This window comes from Haliotis asinina, chromosome 3 (genome assembly GCF_037392515.1).
Source record: "Haliotis asinina isolate JCU_RB_2024 chromosome 3, JCU_Hal_asi_v2, whole genome shotgun sequence".
NCBI lineage: Eukaryota > Metazoa > Mollusca > Gastropoda > Lepetellida > Haliotidae > Haliotis > Haliotis asinina.
In genome coordinates, this window is record NC_090282.1 from 5,894,279 (window position 1) to 5,921,778 (window position 27,500).

Consider the following 27,500-nt stretch of genomic DNA (forward strand, 5'->3'; position numbering starts at 1 on the left):
TTGTCCATCCCCTAAAATGGCTTCATGCTCACATCTTCACATGGTTTCAGTGTGTGCAACACATTTTCTCCCAAGGAAGAAGGTACTATAGCATGATACACAAGTAAACAGAGAAATTCAAATCTCAGAACATATCCGTTAATTCTCTTAAGACCGTTTACATATCCTGAAAATATACGTCATTAACATGCAACAACTTGTCAACGTTTAAGCTTCTGTGTCACCATTACAAATAAAGACAAACAACTGCTTAGTTTTTACCTTTTTATAAACTTGATTTGATTGTAAAATACATAAAAATGACGTATTTACAAAGCACTCCTACTGTGTACATCAACCTACAGTTATTGTAGTGACGTTCAATGAGATGAGTGAAACAATAGGGAAAACAACAGTAATCAGCAAGCTCCATGATCATACCAGAAACGATTTGTATATCCTTCCACAGGGCTTCAGTTGGTCAAATGGCTGCTCTCACAACTAACAGTGTTTATCAGCAAGTTGTCAGAAACTTCAATGTCACAGGCCAGTACAACCTACTGATGCCAACATTAAGACATTCTCTTCCGATTGAAATTATTCCTGTCATATCTTCCCACCTAGAAAGATAAGACTGGAGTAACCTCTGTGATACGAGAATGACATTAAGACTGAACTGAACATTATATATATGTAATGGATTGATAATGTATTCCAATGGAGGACATTGTTTAGTGTTACTTAAGCTTCAATATACCTGCTGCGTGACAGGGCTCATAAATAATATAAAAAGTGAACCAAACAAACCAGTGATTGATATAATGAACAATGCCTCTAGCCATTTAAGATGTAGACACACAAACTGAGCCAGGATGCCGCAAATGACAAACAAACCAGGAGGCTGCTGTCAACCAATGTAAACAATTACTGTATTAAGGTTAAAGGCCTGTTTGGTTACATGTCTTCTTGTCAGCTCTCCGGGGACACCCAGGTCAAAAGTGCAATTCAGCTGGACAGATACTCCACGACTTATTGCTGCGTCAAGTCAGTGTCTCATTCCTGTTATACATTCATAACAAGCAGCATAACCAACAATCCCTACATCAGATAGGTCACACCACCAGCATGGTGGATAGTTGGGAAACGTAGGAACTGATCCTACCTCAGTTGTGTCATTTTCCTGGTTGCTATTGACTATTTATCTCCTTTATGAGGAGGATTTACAAATTTGGGTCAAAAGGTCAATAGATGGTGACTGATTTGTTTACAATCAAATTTCATCTTTAAAGTCATTAATAATTTGTGGTATTTAACATAAATTACTGACAGGTTTGAAGTATGTCTAATTTGAATGAATGATTTATATTATAAATAACTTACTATTTGGGTTGAAATGGTCCACCAGAGTGTATTCATACTGTTGTTTTGTTTTTGGTTCAGTACACTGAAATTCACTTTGAAATATGGTACATTTGGTTTTCGAAAATATAATCTTACTCACCTAACGACGTTAATTTCGAAATGCCACCATAAAAACTCCATGTAACTTAATTCTACATGACATCTTCATGAAGATACTGTTTCTGACATTTCTGTGCTGCTACTGTCAACAACTCATACTAATTGACAGGATGACAGAAAAAATATATAGGCATTTTCGTTCAGGTGCCAATTCCACGATTTCATCTTGAACTTCAACCAAACCCACAGTGCCTTTCCATGAGAACATTTATCCTATTATATTGTAAATGAACCCAACCAAATTGTACAGAACTGAAAATTGTGATGCATTTTTAACTGTACCATGGCCTACCGTTGCACCCCTATATACTAGTATTTTTATGGTTAGTGGGGGCAAATGAGTATCTCAGAATCTATTTCGTTTGTCTATGATCAAAATACACCTCTCTATTTTGTTTACATTTCATTTATTTCACGTTTGTAGATTTGTAAACTATGAACCTGATAGAAAAGATGGATATAGTATATGCTATGGTTTTGAAAATGGTCACAACGGTGTTATCCTACAAAATCGCCCCTTCTTGCATCCAGAATGAAGCATAGTTAGTTTTCTGTAGAAGAAATTCACGATAATAGTTAAAAACAAACAAAGAAACAAGGTAGAATATCAAATTATATGCAGAAATAAATGTATCGCCTCGATTCATGCATAATTCATATGTATGTCGAACAAATGATTCTCAAAATACCCCAACCAAAGTCAGCATCAACTTTCCTGAGCCCACAGCCCTGTTCCAAAAAGTGATTTCTCTCCTGTAAACCAAAATCAAAAGTAGGCTACAACAATCATATTGCTAAGATGACTTTGAGGAACAGGTTTCTGATAGCAGTAATACATGATCTACAATTCCATACAAACCAACATTATTGCATGATTATTTATAAAATTTTACATATATAACTTTCAAGCATTTCAAAGAAAATTAGCTAGTAGTTATCCAAGCTCCAACACAAGTACTCAAACTTGCAGCTATCTTCCAACCGCAACATAACATGTTACTCGTTATTTATTCAACAACACATAATTATCAGTTTAACAGTATCTTAAATACACATCTAATGTTTCAAGAGAACATTTAAAAGCACTTTTTTTTTATTACTGCTGTGCTTTCGTTGAGAAATCATGAGTTACACCTTGAATATTCTATTTGTCAAAACTTAGTTCAAAATTTTGGTTCATACCTTTCTGTAATGTCTGTAAAAAACCAGCAGATTGATACAGAAAGACAGAAGACAGATCATAAAATAAAAAGTTTAACATTGCTTTGAAAAGGCATATCACAATGTATCGGCTCAAGAGATGGTTGTATACATTTATAACTTTTTACGAAACCTTCAAGTATGCCTTAGTGTGCAGAGGCAACAGGTCCAATAAGAAACCTAGAATATCAGTGCCAGTTTTGGTCACAACTCTGCTGAGTTAGTGCCATTCTTGCTATGTAACCCCCAAAAGCAATTCAGCCAAACTGCTATTACACATTACATTATTTATACGATTCTCCACAACTATCATCATAAATGTCTCCCGTAGGACTCTGTTGTTCAATACCTCTAGTTTAATGAAGTGAGAATATTTGGACTTTCTGGATAAAGAATGACACGTTAACACACTTCCTGGTATGACATGTAACACAGCCATAAAAATAGTGATGTTAGGATGAAACATAAGGAAACAATGACAATGGATACTGATAATCACAACATAAAGACAAGACATACAGGATAATGACCATGTACAGTGGTTCCTCCTCGACAGCATGGGGAACCATCACAGACTGGTACTAACTTCTTCAGAGGTATCAACCTTCTCTCCCCAGACACCAGGTACCATAGCTGTATCAGACTAGGGTGTCGAAACATATATCATTAACACACTGTGGATTTGGTGTGAAAGAAAATAGTGTCATATCTAAAAATATATATATATGTGTGATTTAGCTATGTTGAAAACCTTGAAATACAGCACTAATATCATTTTATGGCTATGAAAGGCAAAGATAATGTAGTTCCATCTTGATGTGGTATCGATATGAAATAGAACAGAGACATTGTCAGCTGAAGGGTAATGGTTCAAAAGAAACAGACAGAATAATGAATGTGTCTTATGTACATAAAATAAAACCTGTCCAACATCTTGAATCCTTTATTAAACTTCCGAAAAAAAGCACAAATTATGTTACTGACAAAGAGTTCATGCTCCCCAAAAATGATGTTCCCAGAACCTGTAGAGAGAGTTACCCAAGGCGTTTTGCATAAGCTGAACAGCTGGATACAAATTCATGAACAGTAAAACTGATTATAAATGATGTGGACAAATCCTTTTATCACATATGGATGAAAACAGGCCATGACAGAGCAACAGTGCCTTGCCACCTCCCTCACCTGGATAAGATTTACATGATATATGTTTGCTGCAGTTGATGTTCTGTTTTATGATTAATCAATTCATTGCCTTCATCTCCTTATTATGTTTATATTCCATGACTTCAGAAGTGTATTTTGTGTAATTCAGTACAAGGGAAAATACCAAATTACTATAACCAAGTAAACCACTTGAAAAAGGGAGACAATGTCTTCCAGTAATACACCGGTATATAAATGTACGATACATCCACTTAAGTATATACTCTATCAGAAATTCATAGACAAAAATTAGAACTTGAACTTTAGGTTTCATAAGATAATGTAAACCATTAATATTGCATCATTCCTTTTGGGCCTAAGCATGAACCCATTCTTGTAAACAAACCATAGGACATACCCCTTTTGTCGTGAAAACCCTTTTAGTCTATTAGTGTAAAACTTTGCTCTTATTATCTCCACAGGACATATGCATGTTATGAAACATGGACTACTAACAGAGTTACCTGTATTCAGCAGCCTTTCACTACACTGGGGCTTCAGACCAGTAGTACTAACAGTAGTGTCGTGATGGCTTTCTCTAAGACATGACTATATGAAGCTGTGAGACAGATTCTGACTTTTCTTTAGAAGAGCTTTTTCATCACTCAGTATCATCTTGTTTATGTTATCAAGCAAAATATTTAGGTGAAATATTACTTACTGATGAAACATTTAGTCTAAAATGGGTTCATATAAAATGTTTCAGAATAAGATCATCTTCTCTCAGCACTTCAGCATAAAAATAAAACAGTAATGACTCAAATGTAAAGTGAGACTGAAATAAATTTGCAGCCAACATACAGGATGAACACAGGCAATACTAGGAGCTAATAGGACAAATCAAGAGTGCACTTCCCATAATGGTGTTGAATGCAGTCATTATAGGACATCTTTCAAGGAACATGAATATGGCAGAGATATCTGTATCTGAGATGTTGCTTAGGGTGGTAAGGATTGATGACAAGAACAATAGTGAAGGGACCTGCCCTTTCTCCTGATGGGAATCTCAACTTGATTCCACAAATGTGGCAGCAGCACTTTTGGTGTAGTGACTCATCCTCCCCTCCTAGACATATCTAGTTATGAGCAAGAGGTTTGACTATTCCCTGACATCATGTTCAGATAATATCTCGTGTCAGTCTAGCTCTGTAGATCTTGTCCTGAGAGGGGTGAGGAACTGCCTCGCACCACAACACTTGCTTTTGCTCTGTGCTTGGAATCTCAGAAGAGCCCAAACCAGAAACAAGAACCACGTTCAGGTTTCCTTTTTGCTGCCATAATGTGTTTAACACATTTCAAAGGACCCTCATGGTTGCTAGCAGTTGGCTCAGCTGTAGCCATGGCAACCACAGACACGGGGGCCAGAGGCCCAGGTCCATATATTCTATACACAGCCAGGTCATTTGGACCACACCCGAGTCAGCTTTCACAACATAGAGCTGGACCCCACTGACGTACTACACAGGTGAAACGGGCACTGGCCATCTGTCCACTGAAATGAACAAAAAATATCACGTATGAGAATATAACAATTGTAAATGTATTTCCAAAAACAACTACAACAACAAACATAAGTGTATTCTCCATAGCATCTTTCAGAGTAAATATAATTTGCATTTTGCAGTCTTCATCATTTTCATATATATTTTCATATTCTTCATAAACTTTAATATTCTTGAACATACTAACTGAAAACTTTTCTGTGGGTGTGTAAGCACAAGAGTCATCAGAAGATGACATATGCCCCTGGCCCCTACATATTTGAAAGGAGAAATCATCTGACAGTCACTTATTGTGTTTTTAGACCAAGTCTGAATTGTTTCCATGGAATTCATGGAAATGAGTTCTGCTCTGGAATTGAAACACACCTCTCACTTTTGAGACTAAGTCCGAAACGTTTCCATGGAAACTGAGAAAATAATAAATCACAAAAACCTGTAACTAGCAAAAGGCACCACTTTGGGGTCTGCCACACATATCTACCAAGTTTTACGGACAGATATTAAAAAGTTTTTGAGTTCTGCTCCAGAAACGAAACACATCTCTCATTTTTGAGACAAAGTCTAAATCATTTCCATGGAAACCAAGAAACTAAGAAATCACAAAAACCTATAACTAGCAAAAGGCACCACTGTAGCTTCTGATTGGTATATCTACCAAGTTTGGGAGAAAAATAAAGAACAGATTTTGAGTTATGCTCCGGAAACGAAGCCCATCCCTCCATTTTGAGACTAAGTCCGAAATGTTTCTATTGAAACCGAGAAAATAATAAATCACAAAAACCTGTAAATAGCAAAAGGCACCACTTTGGGGCAGAAAAATACTGAACGGTTAGACTAACACCAAAATATTCCTTGGAAAAAGAAAACAAAAAAATAAAAATGCCAAAACAGTGAGATTATAATATGCTCCTGAAACAAAATGATTACGGATGGAGGGATGGACGGACAGATGGACAGACAGATGAGGCGTCAACAATACCCCCTGCATTCCATGCCAGGGGGATAAAAATATGATACACTAACTTGTTACAAGTACTTATTGCCCCTTGTATTACTATCCACTGAATGATTACATAGTAACACTAGTTTTTAGCTTCCAATTACCAAATCACATTCGATGTGATAAAAAAGGAAGGAGACATTCTCACACATTTTTAGATCTTAGGACAAGATATAATTTTTCTGGGTAAACCTTACTAAAAACATACAACTACACACATTAAACATTAATGGTAGGTGCCTATGCTACCTCAACATATAAAAACCATGTCAAGTCAATAGTATATGACCACTGAGAGACCCTACCAAGGAAGTTTGATTGTCCTATCATGAACATCCAATGCGAAAATGTTGAGAGAGTTTGCTCAAATGTCATTGTTTATTTACTCCTCCACTGAAAATTAGTTTACATTTTAATGTACATCACAAGCAAGAAACTGTCTCTGGCAAGTTAAAATGAAGCATGGGATTAATGTTAGACCCACTTACTTATTTTGGAGTTGAGAATCAACAATAAGCAGAACCTGGAGGTATCTGTAATTTCAAGAGGTGTATTTGACAATAGTATTAGTGAGATGCTGGGAGTGTAACTGACCTGTATGAGTCCATGTTCTGACATCTGGGAGGACTGAAAGTGGTCTTTGAGGAGGGACTGTGAGAAACTTGAGTGCATCCGGAACTCTTCAGCCTCATTATGAGAGTCCCCACACATGCGGTAAAGGTCTGAAACACCACAGTAAAGATAAAATGCATAATCTTACTATGAGCACCTCTATTATAAAGTTTATCACTGTACTGGAGTAAATTCCCACTATAGAGAATCCCTGCTAAAAGGTATGGTGCTGTCACAGTTAAAACCAGTTCTCTACAATGCCCAATAGATGTACAGCATAAAAATATAGAAGAAAATGAAAGAAACCTTATCATCACCTATAATCATATTAACAAATTCCTTACATTTGTACAACTTACAGACACTTGTTTACCTTTTAAAAGTGATGATGCCCAAAGTTGAACATGAACATCAGGGATTTTCCCAGCAAGCTGCATTGCAGGTGTTACCATATTCATTGCTTCCTGGAAATAGGGACAATAAAACAATAATACACAACATTAAATATCACAAATGTCAACTGCACTTATCTTCCAGCATTACAAGTAAAATTCTAGTGTCAGTACTCTGGGTGTGTATGCGTCTGTTAAGCATGCAAGCTGACCTCACCCACTGGGGGGTGTTAGAATGTGCATTGACCACACCCACATGAGTTGTAGGCATGAGCACTGACCTTCCCCACAGGGGTTGTGGGTGTGAAACTGACCTCACCCACAAGGGGTGTAGATGTGAACTCTGACCTCACCACAGGTCACAAAGTGCATGTGTAATTCCTGGCCCAGTCTATAAAGGTACATGTGTAAAAACTAACAAACTCATAGGGTGCAGTTGCAATCACTAATCAGCCTATAAAGGTGAATGTCTTTGAGAGGCATTTACAAGGGTGAAGGTGTTATCACTGACCCAAACGATAGGGGCAAACATGCACTGGGAGCTTGGACACAGCTCAGTGGGAGGTGTACATGAACACAGTAGGCAAAAGGACGTTACTTTCTCAAACAGTTATACACTTGAATGAATGGTTTTGAATAAGACAGACCACTTAATTCATGACATGTAAGCTTTTAAATGGCTGAACACCAGATGTTCCTGGCTGGAGACCCATATTCCTATACTGGAGCATCGAATCAATATCTGTGACAAACAGTGTTGACAAAATGACTAAACAACGTACTCTGTTGTTTCCTAATGAAAGAAATATATGCCCCAGGAGTACAAGTGAACATGACGTTAATCTGTTCAAGTCTTCTGCGTTGGACATCTTCAGTGTTTCCCTGAGGTAGCGCCTGCAACACATATCATGTTCAATCAGTCACTGGTCTAACATCAAATTCATCTCATACATGTCCATAATCACCATCCCCGATATCTCCGAGGTATACATTTCAATGAACCTCCACTCTACCCTGGATGAATCCACAGGATAATTTTGTTATCTCCCTTTGCTGGCTCTGCATTCTCATAGTAGCCAATCAGCTAAGACGCTGTTACAACCGAGCTTGCCAGTGTCAATAAAGACAGTGATCGCAGTTGAGAAGGTTTGTTCACAGTGAGACTCAGATTTTGAGAAAATCATACAGACAAATTGATAGGTCAAAAAATTTAGAAAAAATTAAAAATATGTAAGAACTCCTTCAACCTCTTTCAGAGAACCTCTGCATGGTTTGTGTTGCCAATTGTAATCGGTTAGATATTTTAAATAGCGAATGTGAGTTGTGATTGGTTCACCCAATTTCCCAGCATAGAAACCTGCCAAGGGAGGTTGTAATTTATCGGACTGAGTTGTAGATGTGTCGTGGATATAGAGGAAACTTCTCAGAATGTATACCCTGAGGATATTGAAGGGGATTATGTAATTTTCTGAACAAAATTGGTATAATATACGTATCCTGATTCATATTTATTATGTTTATCTCCTCCCTCTATGCAAAGATAGTGGAACACTTGGAATCCCTTGAAATTCCTCTAATTGAACAGTACATAGAATACACTCACTCATTGGACGCCTCACTTTCTCGCCAATGTGATCACATGACCAGTCATGCTTGTCACTCTCTCCTAAATCTCAAAAGCCTGACATGAGAATTACTGTGAATTCAGCATGCATGAGAGGGGCGGTTGAGAGGGGCGGTTGGGAGGGCTTGAGGTCAAGAGTCAGGAGTCAGGAGTCAGGTTAAGTATAACATATCAATTTCATTCAGAAAATTACATCTTTTTCCTTATCCTGACTCCTGCTGATTATGTCTAGAAAACAGCTGTGGATCAAGACACACTGGTTTCTGTTGGGTGTCATATACGTACATCCAGCACTTCCATCCTTTGGGAACCATGATGGCAGTTTGGTCCTGTTCCTCCAATATTCATCTGTGAGATAGGGGAATCACATCCAGTCGAACATGTCCGGGAATTTAAAGGGATTACAAGTGTTCCACTATCTTTGCATAGGAGGAGATAAGCATAATACGCATGAGTCAGGATATTGAAAAATATCACTTATACATGCGATTCTTCAATTGAAAACAGGGAAAAGATGTCCTGGAATGTGTTGTGGCATGCCACAGATTTTGTTGTCTCTTGAGGTGTCTATACAAACAAGTCTCCTCCAAAATGTTCCAACAGATATTGCTTACTGCTACACATTCACATAACAGAGTCGTCAAAGTCTGACAAGTCACAGTGACTAAATGTTATATCACAATAATTCTAACAACTGCTAGATTGTAAGAAGGGATACATGCGTCTGTTACTTACTTTGCTTCATTGTATCTTGCTTGGAAAAATGCTTGTAAACCCTGGACATAATATGCTGCTGCCTTTAAACTATGTGATCTGCAAGTATATGTTTACAATAGATAAGCACTCACACTAAAGATGGTAATAATGATGAAACATTTTTAATTAAGTCCACATACTGTATGAAAATATTTCACACAAAATTGTAGTAAAATTACTAAGAAAAATATAATCAAATAGGGCCCAGAGTCTTCATTTAGAAACACTGACTAAAATTGCTTTTATTCATTGCATACTATTACTATTTAAGCATGGAATGTACATAAAAGCGTCTATGACAGATTACACATTAACCTTACAAAAAAATTTCACCAAAAGTTCAATCCATCAAAAGATAAAGCTGTCTTCTAAATATGAGCAGCCACTCACCCTGATTCCAGTTTCTCAGGGTCTATACTTTCTAACAATCCCACTAGTTCTGTTTGTCGGTTTGTTCGTAGGTATACAATTGCAAGATTTAAATTTACAAAACTCTTCAGGTCTGATACTGTAGTTAACTGAAAAGCAAAGCAAAACCATTTACAAGTCACATGACAATTAGAAACATTAAATTAGGAAACAACAATACAAAGAGTTGTATGATTCCTTATAGAATACAGGGGTTTCCTCTTACTAATGCTTAGATTACACTTAACCCTTACTGAAAATAATAACACATGCACAGAACAGGTGCATTAAGTAGTGACATCGCTCAGCAAAAATTTGAGTGTGAGTAAGTGAGTTTAGTTTTACGCCGCACTCAGCAATATTCCAGCTATATGGCGGCGGTCTGTAAATAATCGAGTCTGGACCAGACAATCCAGTGATCAACAACATGAGCATCGACCTGCGCAATTGGGAACCGATGACATGTGTCAGCCAAGTCAGCGAGCCTGACCACCCGATCCCGTTAGTCGCCTCTTATGACAAGCTGAGTCGCCTTTTATGGCAAGCATGGGTTGCTGAAGGCCTTTTCTACCCCGGGACCTTCACGGGCAAAAATTGGAAATTTTAACCATAAACTGTGTATTTATATACTTAGCCTATCTCACATTATGCAGCTCTCTCTTCCTCTACAACCATGTGTGGAAACATGCTATGAGCTACGTTGAATAAAATCTTACAGGCCTCTGACAACCCGACTTCTACCCCAACTGTGACACTCATGTTCAGATGATAATGTGTCAATGTGTACCAGTTATTCTTGTCTTGGAGCTCTCTGCAATCTGTGATGCGGGGCAGGATGGGTGAGTATCCTTCGCGTGAGATAGGATAAGTATTTAAATGTACAATTTATGGTTAAAATTTCCAAATGTTTACACATTATCCCACTGTGTGCAGACGGGCCGCAGTTCACCCTGACAACCATGCAAACATGAGTATGCATTGTACAAGGAGGCCAGGAGAAGCACGAACTCCCAATAAGCTAACTCCATACTTGTGATGGGTCGCTTCAAATAACCCCTTGGCTTACTATGAACTAGTGAGCTATCAGCCTATTCGCTCACTCTGCGCCTTCCATCATGGGTCGGGGTGGATTCGGGGGTGTAAACCAAGAAAAACGGGGAATTGAACATGGGTCTTCAGTGTGATAAGCAAGTGCTTTCATCACCAGGATACCCCATTTGTCCCCGTAGTAGCTAGGTGAAGTGAGTTTCACACTGAGTTCTGTATTATCTCACACAAAAACTAAAATTTACATTCATGTAAATAAGTGAGTGGCTGAGTCTCTTTTCTTTTAAACTTTGCCTGTTTTATGGCACTGGCCCACTCAGACACCATGCCACCATGTGAACTTGAAAATCCATTCAGACACATTATGCTGACAAAAAGGTGGCATGTCCATGTTTACCTGTGCAGCAAGGACAATTCATACAGTTTTGTTTGTGCAAGAGCAAAAATTACTGGATATAAACACTTCAGAACATAGTCCAGGATATCCTGTATGCAAAGTGTGCAGTATGTTTCCTGCTTACCTTGGATGCGGTTTTGAACTGGGCTTCTGCTGCTTCCATACAGTTCATAGACATTGCATACAAGCCCTGTAAACAACAACCCCACATACAATAAGTATACAGATCTTTTTCCTCATTTCTCTTCTGAATTAACAAATACACAGGACACACTAATGATGGATATCCTTTTTAAGGATTTATCAGTTCAGTGATTATCAATTTCATGCCCTGCTTTACTGCTGTATTCGAGGAGAACAATGCTCAAGCATTGCTCATAGTACATTTACCCTATTCAGGCAGCAGACAGACAGTAATTCCTTTCCTGTTGTAATAAACAATGTAATAAAAAATCATTTACAATATTTTTCAGTTATGTGTGTTTTATCATATTTAGATAGATGGAAGAAAAAAAGCAGTATTCATACAATTTGTCTTTGAGAATACACTTATAAAATCTGTTTGAACCCTGCTTGCAGAAAGATGGGATGCCTCTAAGAAATCAGATCATTTGAATGTTCTATTTTTCACCAGATATATTCTACAAATAGGTGAGAAATAATTCCTGTGAAACTCACCAATAACGTGTGAATCTGTGCCCCATGTGTAGTAAATAACCTTGGTTGTTGCTGACAAACATGACATGCCTGGAATATCTGAAAGATGCAACACATGTTAGTTAAGCAACAAGTACAGATGACAAAATAAAATGTATTAATATCATGACGCTTACTTTCCACTCAATTTTGATCAAAGTGCTTTCTTAGACTAAAACTTTTTTAACAAGGTTACATTCAGACATATATTTGCTTCTACCTAGCTGTATAGGTACATACAGTAAGTCAAGTGGAAACACAATCAAAGCAACCTGCGCAATTATCTCCTCAATTATGTCATCAATCTTTCCAGAGCACAAGGTCAAAAGGCCGAAAAGAGTGACAAAGAGAGTACAAGTATAGAGAGGTGGATGGGTGGGACATCTGAATGTAAGCTTGTTGAAACATCGTTTTTACTCTAAAAATGATTAACATACATTCAGCCGTACATTTGCTTCATTCATCTGCAGGTAGTGGGGGACAAAGCCGAAACAGTATAATTGCCTATATGAAACTGACAGATCCTTGTGACACATAGTACTGATGGACTTCACAACAAGGGTTGTGTTTACTGAAAATAGTAAAGAATGAACAATAACAGCCCTCATAATAGCCACAAAAGAACACTTACCATGGAGAGCCAATGAGGATGCAAGCAGGTTGAGATGACTGAACCTTTGAGATGATGTGATGACAAAAGTAGACAAGGGAGTAGGCTACCAGTAAAGGCCAGACAATAAGCAGAAGATGGGTCAAAACCCTGTTTCTCCGCAGAGGTGCAGAAGGAAACCCACTTGCCATACAGCTTACCAGTCATGACGCGATGAGCTAATGAGATAAGTGCTGTATCCTTAGCCGAATAACTGTACTTGGTAAACAAGGCTTTGAGCAATCCCATCAGTGAAGGTGGATGATTTGTATCCACACATTAGTCGTTTGGTCCGTCGCATCTTCTCCAAGTTGGTGGAAAGCAAGTTTTCCATGATAACACTAGGGCATTGTGGTCCCAAAGCCAGCCGGTCCGGGACAGGAGACACAAGGTGGGGAAGACAGTTGTTGTTTCAGGTCATAAATGGATCTGGCTGTGGAGTCCAAAAATACTCTGTCATAGGTTGAAACCTGACTGGATGAAGCATCCACTCCTGGGAGAAGGGCAGGATGTTTGAGTCTGAGCCCTCCAGTAAAGCATCTACAAGGAGGTGAGAATTAAACTGAGGCATGCTCATGGACGACAGATTGACAGTTGAACCAGATAATGTGGAAACAAAACATGAGGGTAAAGGAACCTCAAAAGTTGGAGGCGACCAGAGAAGTGAGGTCTTATGCTGATGTCAACAACCACTACATCTCTTGCCAACAGTGCACTGCTGCTGATCATCTTTTCCCCAGCATTTTTGAGGAACCAAAACCAGGTTGAGAACCGTTTTGAATCGAATGCCTATGTATTGCAGATCCTGGGTAGGGAATAACTTGGACTTGACTATCACAGAACTCGTTTATGTCTGAATTGATTCCCTTGTAGTTTGTCGTCTAGGTAGGTGGTGATAATGATAACTTGGTGATGGAGAAAATCCACAACAGGTTTCATAATTCGAGTGAAAATGTATGGGGCCCATTGATAAAGAAAAAATAGAAGAAATGGAGATGTTTCTGGACCCCAGAGTGAATCGGGACATGCAGATATGTTCTGCAGGTCGATGGAGATTAGAAAACCATTTGGCAAATTCCTCCTCAACTGAGAACTGAGAGAGATCATGGTGAATGCGAGTGGTGTTTGTTGATACATGGCATCAAAGTGCTTCAGATCGAATATGAACCACATTTTTTTTTCAGTTCTTCTTTGGTACGAGGGGGACGCGAGTAAAAACAAGCTGACGTCACTGAGGGTTTCAGCCTACTCAACCAATGTGTTGATGTCTTCCATCGGCCAGGCAAGTGGAATGAATCCTGACCGGTTTGGAAGCATGGACTGTTGTCAAAAGTTGTTGCATTTATGGATTGTTTAAGACCTCTGCTGACTAGGGGGAAATGGGGGGAAAAACAGAGCTGTCCCTCGAACCACTTACTTCTCCAATGGTTGTGCCACTGCAGGGAAGGGGTCTGTATCTCTCGCCAGACAGAAGAAAGTCTCTTTTCCTCCTACTCCCCACCCAAAAGGTGTTGGTCACAATGAGACAATTTATTGGCACAAAAACAACAAAACACCAAACCTCTGCGCATTACAATGATGGTAATGCTAGGGAATGTTGTGAAGCTATTGGTGACGTGCAGGTCCCTTGATAGTAGATAACTGCTTCTCTCAGAGAGCGAGAGCGAGAGAGAGAGAGAGAGTATTATTTAACACCAGAGAAATGGGTCCTTTGAACAGTTTCCTCATAAGAGGCTAGCATGATGCTCATGAAGATTAGACATCACAAAAAAACCTTGTATGCAAAAGTTGTGCCACCTGTCCTGACATATAAAGAGTGTGGGGTACCTTCAACATGTTCAAAATGCTGAGAAATTTTGACCATTGAAATTTTGAAATTTTGATCAGGCTAATGAGATGAAATACCTCTACTACTGTTAGAGTCGTAATAACGAGAATCCACACAATGTCTGGAGATTTGATTATCGTCTTCATGTCCTTCTGATCATTTATATCGACCAGAACAATCCATCACGACAATTGTCAAGTTGCAAGATATTGATCTGGACAAGGTGACAACATGGTCACTGGCTAATAGTGAAGACACTTGATGAATCCTCACACTGTTGACTTCTTTTATCAGTAGAACGTAGTCACACCCTGTTATTCTTTTCATTCAACATATGTGGCATTCCTTCTGTCTGACATTGCAGTGGTCATAACTGCTTGAATTGTGATTAGAACAACCCATGTTTTACCTTGATTTTGCTTGAATAAATGCAATCAGATGTCTGATCAATACAAAATGGCTGAGTGTCAACTCTGTTGAACTGTTGTTTGAGAATAACAGGCTCCCTATCCTGACCCCAAGAAGAAGCATGGTTCTTTTTATAACCCTGATAAGCCTCCCACTCAGCAATGGTTCTCAAATATGTATTGAAATCACAATACACTTGAGACCATCTTCTGACCATGAACATAATCTTCCTTCACAAGGCAGGATGGACAGCTATTGTAGGGATCAGTCTTAGAAAGTTTCTGTTGTCATTGTGAATGAGTGATGACCATGATTCCATCAATACATTCAATTCACGGATAAGTGTTACCAAAGCAACAAATGTTTACTCAAAGGAATAGGTAAGTAAATTTTCTACTTATTCCAGCTCCTTCAAACGTATAATATTTTGGAGCTCTATTTCCACACGTTACGTAGGCCTGAGGTGATGGGGATGGCGAGGTAATTGCACTATACAGTGACTATACAGGTAGGTAGAAGAAAGTGTACACCTGAATGTAGGCTAAACCATACGTCTTTAAAAACAAAGCATTCCTTTTATTTTTAGCACAGCCAGCTATCATAGTGAGAGAATCACTTTAATACCTGTCAGCTAGCAACATCACATCCATACTAAAATTGAAACAATGGTTCGGAGCACATAATCCAGCGAATGGTGTTATCAGCAGTGATCCACACTGCTGGGATAACAAGACATATTCTGTCTCCAAAACACCTCCACAGATAACTGAAAGTGAAATAGACTTACTTCCTGGATTGCCATGGATTTGTTGCCCATGATGAGACGGCACATGACGATGTGTTCCAACAGCATCAGCTGGAAGGATGACAACAGCGGATGGCAGTCAAGCACTGAAACAGAAGATACAAGTGTACACCATGAACACAAACGTTTATCATCTAAAGTATGCCATGATTACCACAAGGATGCATATCACAAAAGTACTCTCATACACTGCTGTCCAGATCATTCACACCATCGTACTAAGCAATACAACTGGCTCAACATCAATCTTCACTTATAATCTGTGAAATTCTTGTCAATATTTAGTCTAATGGCATTCTTCAAAACAAAGATACTGAAATTTCCAAGTCAAAAGATTTGACTCCCACAATCAATTCCATGAAAATCAGTACTATTGTTGCCTGCACGTAAATGCTTACTCTTGAGTTTCTCAATCTGCATGAGTGCCTTATCTGTGTACTTCTGTGCCTTGTCCATGTATCCAGCCTGCATTGAGTGCATCACAGTCACCTGGAACAAAGGCACATATATATATTGGGATGCTGGATTCCATATTTGGGAAACACGGGCTACACTGATGATCAAATGCTTGAATATGATTAGCAAGTGGACTTTCACAAAGCTTGATAACAGTACCACAATCAATATCAAAATAGGAGTTTTATAGATAATCGAGTGAGTGAGGTTAGTTTTATGCCACACTCAGCAATATTTAAGCTATGTAGCGGTGGTCTGTAGATAATTGAGTCTGGACCAGACAATCCACTGATCACAGCATGAGCATCAATCTGTGCAACTGGGAACCAATGACGTGTGTCAACGAAGTTTGTGAGCCTGACCACCCGATCACATTAGTTGCCTCTTACGACAAGTATAGTTAGTTGCCTTTCATGGCAAGCATGGGTTTCTTAAGGCCTTTTCTACCCAGGACATTCACGGGTCTTCACGTGATTAAGATGTATGTAGTTTTGAATAACGCATAAAGACTAAGGCATAAAAACCGATGATTAAAAATAAAAGCATTGGTTCAGTGTTAAAGTCAAACTTTTAGGGTAGAGAGGTGGAGATCTCATACACCTATTGATGGTAGGATGTTCACCAAGAGATAATCATCCAGAGAAAGTACAGAATGTATTATCAGTCTGTCCTCTCGGTGTAGATTTATCTAGATGTAGAGAAAGTAAACTCTGTACCCACAGGAACAGTCACTACTCAGACAAGTAATGATGATGTTTCCAGTAAAGTAATGAATGAACTTCGTCCACTCATTGGTCTTCAAGTCTTTGCCACTGCTGTAGATACTGATTTAGAGAAACATGCATCTTCCGCAAACTAAGTCTTAAAGTGGCCACACTGAGCAGCAGAAGATAGCTGTTCAAGATATGACTTGGGTTGTCCAAGATCTTGTCTCAGTGGATTAGTAACCACAGTAATCTTGGGAACAACACTACATCTTATCTTTAAAAATCCACTTTCCAACTTTGAGAGGGAATCTGTTGGCAAACAAGCCCATTTACATGGATAATGCATCTACCCAAAGGGCCACTGAATCAGAAACTCAACTGACATGTATCAGTTAGTGTTCAGACTAGCAGCAAAGAAGTGGGTTATCCTACTGTGATGTTAGTAAGTGGAATACTTCTGTGGGAAGTGACCACTCAGCTGTCGCTTCTGTCTCATGGTAACAATTTGTGTCTGCTAGGATGTTCAGTCTCATGGAATGTATCTCATTTCTGGCCAGCAATTGATGGAAATCTGTCGAGGCTAACAATGGAGAAGCGAAGGAGCAGATTCTTTCAGTTTTTTAGAACATAGCAGATTGCCTTCATATCTAAGCAGATGAATTTAACATTCTCTTCGACAGACCTTTCATCTTGGGTTTGCCCACATGGGCTCCCAATCTTATATTGGATGCATGTGTAGGCAATCCATGAGTGTCTGCATTTACCAAAGTCTCATTCTGTTCATCATGTGATATTTGGTGAAATGTCCCTCTGTATGTCCAGTATTATAGCAATATAAGACTTCCTGGTAGAGACATCTGAGCTCTCAGATCTGGCATGCTGTTCAACAGCACCAATGCACCAGGAGATCAATCCAGGCTGTCAGATATCATGTTTGATATTATCAATGCTTTCGGGGATATCAATTCACCAAAGTTATGACTGATATTGATAACTAAAGGAAATATTCTTGGACTACTGTAACTACATAAACTAAGTGCTAGAAAAATAGCAGAAAGGCTATGTTGATTTTAACACAAAGGAAAGAGTTGAAGCTTTTCTTGCCTTGACAAGCTGAGAGCTAGCTGCTCACAGGCTGTACTGTTGTTATGACAACTAGTTGTGTGTAGATGACAGTGAAGAGGGCTTTTGTTGAAAATTCTGAAAATTCTGAAGATAAGATTTGCCTGATTGGAGCCTTAGTAAAGAATTTATGGCAATGATGTGACATGCACAATGATAGCTGAAGACAACTCACCAGGTACACCAGCACACACATATGTTCCTTTGGCAGCCACTGGAACAAGTCAACAGGGTTTCCTGACAGTGGTTCTGAAAGTAGAACTGCAAAATAACTTTACAATCCTGGTTAAAAAAAAAATAACTGAACATGTTCATGGTATACAGAGGTACGGGTCAGGTTTTAACACAACACAAAAGTGAAAGTTATGACAGACGCAAATATCCTCCAAAATATTTCAAAAGAAATCCTTTGAGCAGCATTAATCTTACTTTAAGACAGTACAAGCATCTGTATCCAAATGTCACACTCACAAAATCAAAGAAGTTGTTTCCATCAAGTTTGTTCTATATTGACTCATTTTACATTTCATTAAATAATCAATTAGCTTAAGGATGCCATTCACATGGAGTCAATAAGAATTCAGAAACAAGTGTTCGCCACTCTTATGGCAATGTCCGTTGCCGCTAAAGAAGAATGAAATTTTTATCACATATTCACTATTTTTCACTTTTTGGTCACACACAAGACGCGTAAAATGACTGGTGTCTGCATGAATGGCCAATGTAGGTTCTCAGCAAAACTAAAGACATTTGGTTGCAATGTTTTATGAGATATCCCATTAACATAAATTTGAGAAAGGGACAAAGTGACGTGCTAACACTGAAATTAAGATCAAGGTTACCTAAATCATCTGTTGTCTGTGTAATCCCCCAATGTAGACTGTCATCAAATATGATGACATTGGGTACAACAGTGCATGAGATACTACGTCAACAAAAGTTTAACGAGTGGTCACTAACGGCGTGTCCTTTAAGATAAGGTGAAGGTCACCCAAATCAACTGGTGGCTGCATAATCTCCTAATGTAGGCTGTCACCAAATAAATTTAAAGACATTAGGTGTAACAGTTCATGAGATATCGTGTTAACAAGAGTTTTAAAAGTGGTCAAAAGGTCACTCTGACCTAGTGAGGTCAAGGTCACAAAATCAACTGGTGTCTGCACAAACCCCTAGTGTAGGCTGTCACCAAATTTGAAGACAATGGGTGTAACAGGTCATGAGATATTGCGTTAAAAAGAACAAGATGTACGTACAGACGCTGCTGAATACATAGTTCCCTGTTCTGCATTGCAGCCGGGAACAAATATTTTTTATACATTCTCCATCTGGGATTGAATCCTTTGATACCAATTCATACTTTTTCAAGAAACTGTTGTAAAGTACACAATGAAATAATGCTTGTAGTTCCTGAATTTCATTACAAAGATGTTACATTGAGAGTGACAGCCACATTTTCTTTTAATGCAAACAAACAAACAAAAAATCAGTAGTATGTTTACCATCATCTGTGTGTATCTGTGTTATTGTCTGGATACTCTGCTGCAGCTGCTTGAGTGCTGGTTTCACACTTTTCACCTGAAAACAACACAGAGTACCACAACTGAAACTATCAAACAGGAACACATGGGATGGATACAGCTCTTTGTTTGGTGTGTGGGGTGAGGGGGAGGCGGAGAGTAAGAGAGGTTTGCATACTCTTGAGAAAGGGGGTTGGGGGTCCACATTTTATTCTCACAGTTTCAATGGCCGTTTAATAAAGTTTCAGGACAAAAAAATGGGGGTGGGAGGTGCACATTCAGTCTGGATCCACCTATGGACACATGATCAACATAAACTTCTAGAAGCCATTGTGAATATACTTGCATCATTCATACATTTGGTCAGGATCTATTACTACAGATGCATGAAGAATCTTCCAAGGAAAAGGTGCAGCCTGCAGTTTACAAGCAACGTGGCCACAATTCATGCTAACATCAAACATGTATGGATCTGGCCTCACCTGTCCTGACATGAGATAGTGACACACTTGCAGGACAAGGAAGAACACTTTCAGAGATTCCTTGTGTATGGGTGAGCCCTGGTACGTTTCAATGAGACCTGACACCATGGATAGACACTCATCAACATCCTTCATCTTCTTATCAATCAGCAGCAGCTATAAGGAAAACAAAACCTTTCTATATTAACAATTATCCAAATGTTTTTGGACCAAATTTGAATTTTTAAATTTTTTTTCTTAGTGCCACAATTTTAAACACCTACTTCAGTGACACCAACAGTATTCATACAAAATTAATACACAAACAACACCTAAAGCATTAATAGTCCAGGTACACCACTGCCTAACACAGTATTAGTGAGAACAGCATTTATATATGCATGATACATTGATACTGTCTTCTGTTTCTCAACAGTTATGTAAATGTTATTATCTCCTTCTGCTCACCAACATCAGTGAAGGAAGTAACCACAGTCATATAAAAATGTGAAATGTGAGAAAGGCTGACACCACAGCAAGCACTATGAATATATGTTAGCATACTGAGATACTTGTTCAATCTGTATAAAGCAACAGCTGTCACTAGCCTATGTGAAAGTATGGGTGTCATCATGTCCTAAGCAATAGGATCAAGTCTGATTGAGGCTCTAGACAGTATATTTCCATGTGTGTTTTCAAATCCCAAATATGACCCAACCTCTCAAAATACAAGAATCTGAACTTTGCTGGGAAAGTGAAATCCTAAATATAATTTATGTTGCATATGAAACTACAGAAGGTCTGATGGCAAAATGATTTTGGGTTTCACAATTTTCAAAGCTGAATGAATGCTGAAGCAACATCTATGATAGCTTTGGGAAAAAATCCTGGGTAGCATAGGTCAATTCCTATGCTGGTAATCACAGTTACCATTTAACAAGAGCTATGTAAATTATTAAATACGGTTGACTTGGGGAGGAACAAGTTTACAATTCTCACATTCCACACCCCTGCCCATACTACTGGTCAACGAGGACAAGCAATATTGGGCTTCTACTGTGTCTAACACAATTCTGTATTAGCTCATGGACTAACATTACAAAAGCTGAAACTTACCATGCCCTTGCTGAGGAGGAACAGCATCCGTGTGTAGTCTGACTGAGCTGTTCGAGCAAACTCCGCCCCAACTCCTAGCAATCCACAGGCAGATAGGAAATCCTTCTCTATGGCAAAGATTTGCTGAAAAACAATAATTAGGACTGTAACAAAACAAAACTTTTGCTAGTATAAACAAAGTTATAAGTTAATCAGAAAGATGGACACAAGGGTTTTTTAAAAAGAGATACATCCTTACATACACATTGCTACACTGAAGAAATAAGCATTATCATTAATGCATACATCTATATTTTACAGAATGACTTGGAATTCTCCAGCTGTGGTGCCACAGTATGAGATATAATGTTGAAAACTGAAGCCTCAACATTGTTCAAATGTTAAATTATGGCATTTCAATTACCAGAGGCTGTAATGGAGAAAACCAGAGAAAAAATACATTCAACCATATAATAGAGGCATCATGACACAGTAGGCAAAGTCTCCTAGCCATCCAGTCCCTCTTTGGTCATTACTTATGACATGAGGTAGCTATTCTAATCAAGAATCCCTACAGAGCAGGTGTATATACATACCGCCAACTGGAACAAAAGACGACAGTGCCAGTATGGTGCCTGTTGGGACATCTCAATGGCCCGGTGTAGGATTGGTTTGGCCAGCTGAACCTGGTTCTTCAAAAGGAACATTCTTAAGTCAGTTTCAGGAATATGATTTACATCACAGAGCATGGGCAATATAAAAATTAAGAAAAAGATTATGGATCATACTATATAGTAGATATGTCTTAGGGGACAAAACATATTTTCCTTAAAACAGATATACAGTTATTATATGCAGGTTTTGTTTATATTGCTCAGTGCTTCTTATATGTATTTGTATTCTCATATTAAAACACCACCCTTAATTGACTTGGAATACATAATACAAATACAACTATTAAGACTGTACCGTCCCAATGATATATGAAACACTGTTTGGGGTAATTTCACTGCTTCCTTGAATGGTGACTGATGAACCAATGTCCAATATATATAACCAATGTCTGACTGTATTTCACTATTACTTTGAAGTTCTTATATATGACATGCCACGCCTGTTTGCTGTTTATAAATCCTATGTTTGTTAATAACGTCAATGCCAATTATAAGACATGTTAAACATAAAATGTGTGTTTAATGTTATCCTATGGGTCCGATGAATTTTCAGCAGGTCAGACTGATACCTGAAACTTAAAGGACCAACTATCCTGTTACTTTGAAACACCAATAGTGAACACCTGTTTTAGAAATACATCAGCTTCAGTGATCAGTGGAATACCGCCTGCTGAGTCTGCAGTATGAGCAATGTCTATTATCCTCCTGATGGCTAACTATTTCCCTGGTTCAACTGAGTAAGCAATATTCCCAACATGAACCGAAGAATAAAGGTTGGCAGATTTAGAGGTCACGACTTCCACATACCAAAGAAACAAACCCAAAGGACTCCAGGTACTTACACAACTAGCATCAAAGATGCCCTTCCCAAACTATGAAAAGATAGACACAAAAAGTGAAGCATTACTGCAAACTGATATGACCAAAACACTAGCATTAGTTAAGGTGAGTAGGTGAAAACCTAATATTTCCCTTAAAATTCTCATTTCAGTTGTGTCTTATGAAAGCTGAGTGAGTGAGAAATATTCAACCCATATGGTTCAATAATTTGAGTCTGGGCCAAACAATCCAGTGTTCAACTGCATGAGCATTGATCTACACAAATGGGAACCCATGACATGTGTCAACCCAGTCAGTGAGCCTCACCACCCAATACTGTTAGTCACCTCATACGCCAAGCATAGTTTGCTGAAGATTATTTCTAACCTGGATGTACACTGGTACAAACTATGTCTAAGACTTTCAAATCCTACTTCATTAGATCTTAGGAGAGTATAAAACTGATATTTTGAATCTCATGCAAGAATTAAATATCATAACCTCATATGATGTCCACTAAAAGCAAAACAACACAGACATGTGTGGCTTACCTGCTGTTCATAGAGCTGAGACAGGATACTGGCAGACTCAAACACGACATCATCATTTGCAGATAGCTGGGATAGTCAAGGTCATAACAGATGCACAAATAACCTAAACAGTGTTTCACTATACATTACAATTACACTTGCAATAAGTCATAATGTATTTCAATCACTGACCAAGAACTAATTCTTCATTTTTCTTAATACACTTGCGTACTTTAACATTCAATTAATCACAAACTAATGGCAAAATGAGAGTACATGGATATTTGAAGACACTGTGGCTGAGCGGGTTAAGTGGCACACTATGTGCTGGCAAATAGGTGCCTGACTGAGGATGTGCGTTCGAATCCCAGACAGGATTCAACCAAACAAGCCTGCAATCTGTACTTTGCTCAGAAAGTGTACTCCTAAACGTAACATATGCTACATCTAACCACTTTCTAAATGGCATTGTGCAAGCAATGAGAGTATTAATAACAACATTATCTTCTTTGTCATCATTGTGAATGAGCCATGTACTGCTTTGCTTAGAAACATCTCTCTCTAGAATGACATCTTCAACAGACATGGTAAATGAAAAACCAGTCCACTGTCTTTGAACAAATACCTGTTATTTAACCTTTCTTCTAAAGTATCATTACATTAAAAAAACCATCTACCTTGAACGTATCAGTAACTTTTCTGCAATCATGAAATGAAAGATAAACACCTATGACAGAACCCATGTGCTGATACAGTTCTCGTCAATAGACAAGTAATGGATTATCTATAGTCCAAGGAAACATAACTGAAATAACACTGCTGTGTGTTATATTACAGGATGCAGGATGACGCCCATTCTTTTTAACATGTCTACATGTCCTATTGTCGTCAAATGCATGTAACATGAACAAAACTTGTCTTTGTAAACTATAATCAGCTGTTCTTGGAAATACAATCTGATGCTCAAGGGCTGATGTAGTAGAATCTTAAATACAGACCTATGTAAAGAATTATCATTTGGAGCTATACATTAAAAAATATTTCAAGCCCAAAATCCTTCCTCATGGAACCACACCATATCAATTAACACCAACTATTACTGATTAACGTGTATACAAGGCACTGTTTAATTATCAATCAAACTCATAACAAAGTCAGAGTTCAATTGCACTCATGAAAAAAATATTACAGGAATGAGAAAACAAAATCTATTTCTGAAAACTGAATGTCAAGGTTCACAGACCGTTCATTCTTAAAATGCTGAATATGCATTTTTCTTACTTCATGATCTTTCATTTACAAAACAAATTTACTATGACAAATGTCTGATTCTTAGTAGAGCTTGTTATATAATCGATACAAATATATAGTTAGTTCAGCATTTGGAATGATCAATAAACAACCTACATCATCAAAATGCCAACCAGTACAGTTTACCGTGTGAACAGTCCTCAAGTAAAATACTTCCAAATTTTGAGCTATACTGCTTCATTACAAGGCACACTCACAATCTATTCAAATCTATGTCATTCAGAGGTAGGAAAAGACGATATTATCACATTAATGGATATAGGTCACATGATCAAAACAAAGCAGTCAGCTGTCAGAACCTAAGAACCCCCTCAATGTTCTCTTTTGATACAAGCAGACGAGGAATAAACTGTAAGACATATGACTGTACATGCCAACTAAATATTGTTACTGAGACATTGTCACTGTGATATGGCAACATATATCTGACGTGATAATTTCAGTTTACACAATGTGCACCTGTTCCATGCTTGGCTTCTCAACCATTGGCATGCCACATTTCAGAAGGATACCGATGACGACACGCTCCACTGAAATTAAAAGTAAAACGAAATTAATATCGTAAAGTGCTTAAAATATCAAATTACATAAACAAGGCTACGAAATAGTCTACAATAATTGCCATGATCGCTCTCAGAAAGTGACAAAAATACTTGAACATACCGCCTTTTCCAAATGAGCCCGTGCTGCGTCGATGTTTTTTGTGTGGGTCAGTAAAATATTGCCGAGTTGGAGGTGCGTACGAGCTTCGATTTGTGGCGGAGGCTTGAAAGTAAAGATCGACTGAAGACAGTGTATGCAAAGTCGGATGTTTGGTGGGTTAGAAGTCCTGAAATTTTCTGCAAAACCAAGGAGGGCCGTGTACCAAGGTTGCTCATTAGAAGTCGACGCCATTTTCATTCCTTCCCGCTGGACTAAATCCGCGAAGATAATGTCAATGTTTTGTGCCCGAATTCGATCAAAACACCCAAAAACATTTAACAAAAATCAAATGTTAATTTCCTAGTCAAATATGAATTCAGTATATAATAACTACTAAATTCAATCAATTATTTCGGAACAAAGGCGTAAGTGCGGAGCAAATCGACGACCCTAATTTACAAATTGTGGAATGATGTTTTGACGAAACGAAATTTTCAAACGTCAGGCCGAGCTTAAAGAAACGGCTAAAATCCATTTCTATACATTTGCTCACCAAGAATTCTTCTGCATCTGTATTCCCATGTCATGAGTTTTAGGGATCTTGAACAACTAATGACAAGAACACATCTTCCTCTTGTAAAAAACAATTTTATCGTAAAAAGCAAACCATCATCCGCTTATATATAAATATTCAGTATCATACCGCTGTGACGTCTCAACGCTCCTTATATAAAACGTGTGTTGTGTCCTAATCATGTAATCCGATGTGTAATATATGACACAAAAGTAGTTTCCGTAATAATAAAACAACTCAGATTTTCTCTTACATGTTTCAGTCGTGTATCTTATATCCCTATGTTTCTATTATACACTTGTCAAGTGTGTTATAGCTAGCGTTGCTACAAGCGGTTTGTCGAGGCCAGAAAAGGGTCGTTGTCTCGATCAACAGCACTGTGCTAATTTTGAAAGTATTTAAAAAGATGTATTTCTCGGCGTTTTTTTTACTCTCTCTCTTTCTCTCTCTCCTCCCCCCTCCCTCCCTCCCTATCTATCTATCTATCTATCTATCTATCTATCTATCTATCTATCTATCTATCTATCTATCTATCTATCTATCTATCTATCTATCTATCTATCTACATTGTCCCCAATGTTCTCGATCAACATGCACTCTCTTGGTTGTTTACGGGAAATCAGACATTCAATGGACGCTGGCGGGCGGATTTGTAATACCTCATTGCGGTCTAGGACGTGCCTGAAGTGGGAGTATGTAACAGGGCGTGGATTTAACCCGCAGGTGACATGGCAGCCAACAGCTTGCTTTCGAGATGAACTGGGGCGGTGGGGTAGCCTAATGGTTAAAGCGTTCGCTCGTCACGTCGAAGACCCGGGTTCGATTCCCCATATGGGTACAATGTGTGAAGCCCATTTTCTGGTGTCCCCCGCCGTGATATTGCTGGAATATTGCTAAAAAGCGGCGTAAAACTAAACTCACTCACTCACTCGAGATGAACTATTATCCTTAATGATACGCGAAGGTATACTTGCAGCCGTATCCTCTATTATCCGCAAAAATATAAACAAATAAATAAAAAAGGAATGGATTTATGTCAATTTAACATTTACACGGAAACTCCGCTTGACAGCACCTCGTATGGCATGAACGTACAGTTTGTTATACTATGACCACCATTAACTAGTCGGATAATTGATATAAGGAACCAATTTTCGCACAGCTCTTGACTGGTGACTGTACGACATGAGTAAGACCTGCTGAAGGTTCTCATGAGTGCTCCTAAACAGATGGCCAAATTACATGCAGGCACTTGTTATAATTTATCAACATGCAAAGGCACCCTGTCGGGCAACCATACACGCACAAACGAAAAAAAGCGCACATAAAATTTGTAGATTTTGTCGCCTTGGGTATTCTGGGTAATTTACTTTACTGTGTGCGATGATGGGATAAGTCATATCAGCGGAAGGGTCTTGGAGAGAGGGGACCAGAAGTGTGAGTTTGAGCTCGCATGCGTATTTGTGCTTGAAACTGATGTGTTGGTGTGTTTACTACTATTTCATGGTCTCCGTCCGGAATGAGCTGACAGGACTTTGTATGACTGGATTGCTGTGGAAAACGGC

At 38.5% G+C, this 27,500-nt stretch overlaps 1 protein-coding gene across 2 annotated transcripts; it reads right to left on the reverse strand.

The window, feature by feature from the left end:
• Nucleotides 1-250: 250 nt before the first annotated feature.
• On the reverse strand, nucleotides 251-25,664 carry LOC137277362 (MAU2 chromatid cohesion factor homolog). Of its 2 annotated transcripts, none has more exons than XM_067809062.1 (18): nucleotides 25,383-25,664; nucleotides 25,232-25,249; nucleotides 23,430-23,495; nucleotides 21,982-22,077; nucleotides 21,407-21,529; nucleotides 20,312-20,467; nucleotides 19,812-19,887; nucleotides 18,488-18,561; nucleotides 16,426-16,516; nucleotides 16,010-16,113; nucleotides 12,320-12,397; nucleotides 11,766-11,831; nucleotides 10,180-10,307; nucleotides 9,769-9,846; nucleotides 8,192-8,303; nucleotides 7,391-7,481; nucleotides 7,000-7,127; nucleotides 251-5,395 (listed from the first exon to the last, which is right to left on the reverse strand). In XM_067809062.1, exons 1-18 carry the CDS (start codon nucleotides 25,617-25,619, stop codon nucleotides 5,330-5,332), a joined length of 1,788 nt encoding a protein of 595 aa, XP_067665163.1. In that variant the 5' UTR covers nucleotides 25,620-25,664; the 3' UTR covers nucleotides 251-5,329. The 2 variants fall into 2 exon arrangements, with proteins under 2 accessions (XP_067665163.1, XP_067665162.1); XM_067809061.1 differs by having other exon boundaries at nucleotides 18,488-18,573.
• Nucleotides 25,665-27,500: the final 1,836 nt, after the last annotated feature.

Excerpts from the sequence above, each read along its gene's own strand:
- LOC137277362 (XM_067809061.1), bottom strand. The coding sequence starts at position 25,619 with ATGAAAATGGCGTCGACTTCTAATGAGCAACCTTGGTACACGGCCCTC. Across the intron at positions 18,574-19,811 it reads ACAGATACACACAGATGATG|TTCTACTTTCAGAACCACTG; the intron begins GTAAACATACTA and ends GTTATTTTGCAG. Across the intron at positions 16,114-16,425 it reads GCAGATTGAGAAACTCAAGA|TGCTTGACTGCCATCCGCTG; the intron begins GTAAGCATTTAC and ends CTTCTGTTTCAG.